The 7,761-nt window shown below is 45.8% G+C and overlaps 1 protein-coding gene across 1 annotated transcript in view; it reads right to left on the reverse strand.

The window, feature by feature from the left end:
• LOC102242861 (olfactory receptor 3A2-like) overlaps positions 1–577 on the reverse strand; it is a 917-nt gene extending 340 nt beyond the window's left edge. Inside the window, exon 1 of the mRNA XM_005865300.2 lies at positions 2–577. Within this exon, the coding sequence (XP_005865362.2) occupies positions 2–565 (564 nt within the window). The 5' untranslated portion in view covers positions 566–577. The remainder of the gene's footprint in view (position 1) is intronic.
• Positions 578–7,761: the final 7,184 nt, after the last annotated feature.

Raw genomic sequence — 7,761 nt, forward strand, 5'->3', positions numbered from 1 at the left:
GGAAGAGCTGTGGCAGGTCACAGTAGAAGTGATTGACCTCATTGGGACCACAGAAGTTGAGTGTAGTTAGGGCAATAGTGTGGATCAGTGCATTGGTGAGGGCACAGGCCCAGGACACAGCCACCAATATCCACTGGACTGAATGGCTCATTCGGGTGCTGTAGGTGAGGGGCCGGCAGATGGCCAGAAATCGGTCATAGGCCATGGCTGTCAACAGGAAGCAGTCCACACCAAGCAGAAGGTAGAAGAAAAATAGTTGGGAGAGGCAGGCATCATAGGAAATTGCACGCTTGTGGGACAGGAGACGACCCAACATTGCAGGAACAGTGACGGTGATACATCCAGCATCTAGAACTGATAGGTTCCCCAGGAAGAAGTACATGGGGGTGTGGAGTTTGGGCTCCACCAAGATGGCAGCCAGGATGCTGAGGTTGCCCCCAACTGTGAGCAGGTAAGCAAAGAGGAAAAGTACAAAGACCAGAGACTGCAGCTTCTCTGTTTCAACAAGGCCCAGCAGAATGAACTCAGTAACAGCAGTCCCATTGGTCGCAGCTTCTGGATCCATGAGTCCCTGTGAGGAAATGTCCCAGGCATGGAAGCATCAGTCCATCTAATGTATTTACTCCACATAAATGTTTTGAACGACCTATGTTCACAACTCCCTGACAAGTTCCCAGTGCTCCAGCTGATGGTTTCCCAACCCCTACTACCTCACTCACGGACCTCCCACCACCTCCAAGCCTCTATCCTGCTCTCAGATGAGATGCCCTGAACTCCCATCATCTCTCCCTCCCATACTCTCTTTATTGAAAGGGCCAGAATACTTGGGAAAATACATTAAGAAAAAAGCAGGCTTTCTCTTTGATGTACTAAGATTAAGATGGAATTTCCCCATTTTACTCTGGGGGATTAGCCCAAAGCAATAAGCATATTTCAAAATAAAAACTAATGATATTTCTAGTAAAACTATGGGGCATTTTATAATATAACCTAGGGTTTCCAGGCTTTTATAAATAGTGAAGATGAAGCAAAGATATGGCAAGAATCAGGGAGATGAACCACATGAGTGTGGACATCAGACACTGTAGCCAAGTACATTTCCCCAAGATAGGGACATTCTCTGAAATATAAATTCAAAATGCCTCAGTCAATAAATTGCCAGTGTTCTTGTTGTTAATTAAGTCCATACTCTAGACTTTGAATAACAGCTTAATTTTAAATGATTTGTTCTCTTTATGGTATCTGCCACCTGCCTCTGAAATAAAAATTGCAACATGACCTATGGGTGGTTGCTGCTAGGAGCAGTTAGTTTTCTGCATTGCAAAGCCACTATGCTCCACTTGTCCTTCCCTTGGGCATGGTCCATTGACCTATAGCTCTAAGGAGAGGTCCCCACATGAAGCAAGCACAGACGTTGAGCCAGATGGCGCTAAGTTCTTCAGCTCTTATAATAAACTCCTGGTCAAAATATATTTATGTGCCTTTACTGCCCATGGCATAAGCAGAGCTAGAGCTTCACTAAGATTATGTTATTCCCTTGCAGAGAACACACTGGCATGAGAGGATGGAGTCTGGTGACTCTAACAAAAGGGAAAGGGTGATGAGGGCCTGAGCTCACATGGATAAAAAGTTGGATGCGGTGAACTCTAACATAGTCTTAAAATTCTAAGCGCACATACTTGGTGAGATAGGAAGGGGAGGTCATCCTCAGGGGTAATCATCATTTATGAAACTGATAATTGATAAATGCTTTGCAAATTGACAAATCAATAGATGGATAACAGCTCATTACATATATTATATTAAAGAATAATTAACTACTCTCCATTTCCCCTTTTGGATCCATTTTAACATAAGCATTAGATTATGACCCTGTGATTTGTTACTTCTTTACTCATACTGTTTTCTTTACCTGCAACCGCCTCCCTCAAAATCCACATGGCCAAGTATATGAAGATTTGAATCAAATACTGGCTGCTGAATGAATTCTTTTTTTAAAAAAAGTCTCCATCTCAAAAAGTCTCTCTCTCTCTCTGTCTCTCTCTCTCTCTATCTATCTATCTATCTCGCTGTCTCAGCTACAAGTATACATTATTTCACGGAACTTATTGCTGTTTACCTTCTAGCTAAGTCACTTCTCTAAAAAGCATATCTCCCCTACTTCTCTGTAGACTGATTCAGTTTTCCAATAGCAGTACTTTCCATAATACTTCACACAAGGTAGGTACTTAATATTCCCTAAATAAATAAATGATGGTTCAAGTGCTTATAGGATTTTCAAGGAGGGCTCTAAAATGAGCTGGAGTTGTCATGGAAGACTTGGTGACATTGAATTTGCAGTAGACTTTTATGCATTAGTCTGAAGGAGGGGGAGGGAGGGGCAAGTGCAAGGTGTAAGGTTGCTGCAGGGACTAACTACTGCTTTCCTTAGTTTTGATGGAACAGGTAGGAAATGTAGCAATTCACACACTGATAAGTTTATTTTCATGTTAATCACCCAAAAGAATAAGGCCCTTAGGAGGGTGAAACCTTCCAGACAAGTAAGTTATAGTCAGGGATAAAAGAACAACAAAACAGCTGCTGCCAACCCTCAGGTGCCCAGAGGTACAACTTACCTGAAATCAGTGGGATTCTGAGATGACCTGCAATCATGCAGTGACATCTAGAGGGTCTGACAGGGTCACCATGATGCCCAACATGAGGAGCCCTCCTGTATGACCACTCTTGGGGCCTTGTAATGAGCCCCAGGTTCTCCTCACTGAGCTAAGACAGCTCTCTACCTCTACCAGTTCCTCCCAGTGATGAAAAGGCTCAACAACCTGTGATTGGAGTGAAGGTTCTAGGCTGCCTGATGAAGTCGTCCTGGGCAGTGAACTACACTCAGGGAGTCCCTTCACACTCTCCCCTAAGAGTAACGGGGAGCAGGTGGCTTCATCCAGGAAAGGGGGCCATGGGAAAAGGGGCCAGAGAAGAACCAGGACCTCTGTGTTATCTTCCCAGATCTTTCCCTGAAAAGGCTTCCCATTTTTAGGGGCATCAGTTGCACTATATAGAGTTGGGTTTGAGCTGATGGCAACAGAGGAGCAAAGGAAGGATCCCTGAGAACACTCACCCTGATATGAGCATGGAAGCCAGTGGGTGTCTTTCAGGGAAGAAGCTATGAGCTGTGCAGACTCAGTTATCTACTCAGAAAATGAGGAGCTACCAGGATATAAAAGAAAATGAGGAAAAACAAGCTGACAGCTTCTCTATCCAAGGTCTATTTTCACTGGGTGTTATCCTCTGGGGAGACCTCAGAAATGAGCCCTCCCAGGAAAGAGGGGACAGCTGGGGAGAGATACAAGTTGTTTTGTAAACAACTCAAGCCCTTCATAACTATAGCAACAAGTCTTACTCCTTCTAGTAGTTAGATTTTCTTTAAAAAAAAGCCTTATCTCTGCCCTGGCCTAATGGCAGGGAGTTGGGGCAGGTGATATAAATTCCACTTAATGGTGGGTTGCTGAGGCCTGCAGGACTTGTCCATATCCTTAAAGTCACCCAGCAAACTAGAGGTGTAATTAAGACTAGATACAGGTTTCCTAGGGATGGGCTTTCTTTCCCAGAGGCCAGCCCCAAGCAGGGCCTTTGACCAGAGACAAGCTCATTCCCAGACTTGCATCAGCCCTGGGATGAGGAAGAGGCCACAGAAGAGAGGCAAGAGGGAGAAGCTTTCTCCAAACCCACTTTTCTAATGAGTTTTCCTGAGTGTGGTCCTTTCCCCCTCAGGGCCTTGTTAGTGGGGGCTACTGGGACTGTGCCTTGGGGAGCCTGTAATGGTTCTGGAAGTGGTGGTAAAGAGCTATAAGGACCCCAGGGAGGCTGCCTATCAAGATGATGATCTAGGCCAGGCCCTTGAAAATGGAAAGCCCTGGTGAAGGTCACAGATTAACAAACAGAAGGTGTGTGAGGTGGAGACATGTGTTCCCCCCACCCCTATACCCACCAGTAACTACTCACCCAACACCCCATCCCCCAAGAGAGAGTGCTCTCTCTTCCCCCAGCAGAGACGCCTGGTGCAGGAAGAAAAGCACTGTAGACAGACCTGCTCCTCCGGTTACTAGTTGTTTGACTGTGTGCAAGCTGTTGCACCCTTCAGAGACTCAGTTTCCTCATCTGTGAAATGAGCATATCTTCTATCACAGGTTATTAGTGAAGATTATTAATGAACTAAGACTCATTAAGCCGCTAGGAGAGGTTAAACAGTACATGACATTTATGTGTTCTTGATACAGACATGGGAGTGTAGTCAGAACCTTACATGCCTGGAGTCTGTATCTGTCCTCACAACAATTCTATGAAGGAGATCAGAGTAGACAGAACCAATGTTCTGACTCACTTATTGCTAGGCCCTTTTCTGATTTCAGCCCTGGCTGGACTGGAGAGTTCCCTGTAGGTTTCTGCTTAATGTGAGCTGACCGAGTGTAGCCTCTTCCTTGGAATCCTCTAATATCATGAACAATGGGACTGGGAGGCTCACTATGTCTGAGCACAAGTGGAGCTCAGAGGGCAGAGGACAACTCGAAAGTAGGAGACAGGAGCCAGTGGATAACGCCCCACTGCCTCTTCACCAGGCAACCCTGAGAGGCATTCTATATGCTCTTGCACAATCCAGTCTCTGCTGTCCACAGCAGGGACCTTGGAAATGACCCTCAGTCAGGGGTACTTCTTCCTTCTTTGTGTCACTCTCTTCATAGCCTCAGTCTTGCTCCCTGAGACCACTTCCCCAAATAAATAAACTTGCTCTTGCTGCCTGAGATGACTTCCTGTTTAAATTGCACATGCATCTTGTTTTGGGGTCTGCTTTGGTGGGAGCCCAAGTCTGACAGTTGGCCAGAGGATAGCCCTAGGAAGCACATTCTCCAGCTGAACTTCTAGAACTGGACCATTCATGACTGCTTGGGGTTAGTGGGGCTGGTGATAACCCCTAGCATAATTACTGACACTTGCTTGTGGTAGATTGTGATGAGGTACAGGTGAAAGGTACACTAGTTTATGTGTTAGCTCTAGCACACTAATGTTATGAGAACCACTAGTGGCCTGGTGCATGGATTTGTACACATTGAAAGGGAATTAATTAGAAGATGGCCTGCAGGGTGGGACTGGGCGAGAAGGGCTTGACACACCCTGGAACCAACCCCCTGAAGTCCCTCCCCAGCCAGCTGCACTTGGGACAGCGTCCAGTTCAAAGGGCATCTGTTGAGTGAGTGAAGTCCCTTGGCCTGGCCTGCAGGTATCAGGTCAAAACTGGCTCTCCCACATCCTCTGAGGGGTCCCAGAGTGCGAGAGGGCACTCTGCAAAGTTGCTGTCACTCAGCAGCTCCTGAGTTGAGTGTCTGCTCCCTGGTGGTCAGTTCACGTAATACCTATCGACGGGTGTCACAGACAGTCGGTCGGAGAGTTGCTTAGCTTTTTATATATATAGACTAGAGGCTCGGTGCACAAATTCATGCCTGGGTGGATCCCTCAGCTTGGCCTGGGATTGGGGACAATCAGGGCCACCTCGCCCAGTCCTATCTGGGCCAATCAGGGCCAGCCAGGGGGAGGGACCTCAGGAGGTTGGCTGTGGGAGCGCACTGACCACTAGGAGGCAGCTCCTGTGTTGAGCATCTGCCCACTCGTTGTCAGTGCGTGTCATAGTGACCAGTCGAATGTTCATTCGGTTGCTTAGGCTTTTATATATAGAGATGGTAATTATAAGAATAGTGGAGTTTTAAAAATAAAGTGTGGTTTTTGTTAACTTTCTTATAAGTCTTGAAAAAACAGAATGATGAACCCAGATCAGCCAGCTAACAATTCAAGGTATGTTGTGAAAGCCAGGATACTTCCATAGCAACACTTAATGAGACATTAATCTTCAGCAGCCACAAGGCAGACAGTGCAGAAAATCCAACCTTGGACCTAATTGTAAGGGTGGTAGAGCTATAAGGGATGATGAATGTGTAGCTTAGTTGCATCTCCAATGCTAAATCCAGAGCCCTGATAGGGAAGGGGTGAGACCTTGAGTCCTGGATGGGGAAATTTGAGAAGGTGAGCATGAGCATTTGGAACCCCCAAAATCAAATGCTCCTGAACTTGACTGATAAAAGTATCCTTGCTCCCGTGCTAGAGGGAGTCAATTTTTTTTTTTCCAAAGACCATGCAAAGGAGGTGATTCTCATCCTCCTCAAGAAGTTCTCCCATTTCTCCTCAGTGCCTCCAGAAAAATGAGGGTTAGGTCTAGGCATAAGAAAATCCCATCTATAATCCAAGAGGAAATAATTATCGCCTGGAAAGAGTTCCCATAGCTGGCTGTGGCACGCTGAATAATGGCCCCCAAAGATATCCAGGCCCTAATTCCTAAAATCAACTTTTGACATGGTGAAAAAGACTGTAGATTGTTAGGAGTCTTCAGCTAGGGAGCTTGTCCTAGATTATTCAGGAGAGCCCAAAAAGCAAGAGTCCTTATAATAGACAAGTAGAATTATTTTATTACAGAAGAGAAAAAGGCAATAAGATGATGGAAGCAGAGATTGGAGTGATGTGGCCACAAGCCAAAGGATGGATTCTCCCCTGGAGCCTCCAGGAAGAACTTTCCCTGCTGACACCTTGATGTTGGCCTTATAGGACTCATTTAGGATTGGCCTCCAGACCATAAGTGAATAAATTCCTATTTGTTTAAGTCCCCAACTTTATGGTAATTTTGGTAAAGGAGTAATAAGAAACTAAATACACTGGCTATTATATCATAGCATAAACTGGAAGTTCCTACAGTTTATACAGGAGCAATATGGAAATGGATCATGAGGAATGAAGGAGTAGATAGAATGTAAGGCTGAACAGGAAGAGTTCATTGAAATGGGAGCAGTTTTCGGGATTTAAGGGTTTAATCTTCTGGCAGGGATGCCTGGAGCTGGTCCCAATAAACTGCTGAGATGTCTCTTTGAAATACAATATTGGTTATAGGGCTTCTGCAAGAACCACAGTCAGACCAAGTTTGGCAGAACTACCTGTGAGACCCTGTCTTCCTCCAAGTCACTGGGTGGGCAACAGTGTTCCTAGCCTATGCTTCAAAGGGTAAGAGCTGGATTATGGGGTCACTTCAAGATCTGCAGTTGGACTGAGGTCAGTGGGCCTACCCCTGAGGACACAGAAGAAGAATGTGTCTTCTGACATTCTTCAGGATTGTGTGTTCAGTTCCCAATCAGGGCACATATCTAGGTTGTGTCTTTGACCCCCAGTGGGTGCACCTATTGGAGGCAAATGATCAATGTTTCTCTCTCACATCAATATTTCTCTCTCCATTTCCCTCTCTCTAAAATCATTAAACATATCCTAGGATGAGGATTTTCTTTAATAAAATCTTTATTGTTCAGATTATTACATTTGTTCCTCCCCCCCCCCCCAAACCCCCCCCCCCCCCGTTCCCCCCCCCCCCCCCCCCCCCCCCCCCCCCCCCCCCTCCCCCTGAACTCCAGGGAATCAGATGACCCTCTGGTGGGGAGAATTTGCAGGAATATTTGGGAAACCCAGGCTATAACCACCCAAAGAGTCATTTCCTATGGGACTTGAACCTGTAGGCATTCAGGGCTTCCAAGGTTTCACTTCTACCCAGAAAAGGGAGCTCACAGTGACTGAAGTTGTAATTTGTCAAGGGAAGTGACAGCATTAATTTACATATTTATAAACTATACCTGGGCAGGGGTTCTTTGGGAAGCAATAATTATTATCCCCTACCAAAAAAAA

The sequence above is a fragment of the Myotis brandtii genome, unplaced genomic scaffold (assembly GCF_000412655.1).
Source record: "Myotis brandtii unplaced genomic scaffold, ASM41265v1 scaffold2038, whole genome shotgun sequence".
In the NCBI taxonomy this organism is placed as follows: domain Eukaryota; kingdom Metazoa; phylum Chordata; class Mammalia; order Chiroptera; family Vespertilionidae; genus Myotis; species Myotis brandtii.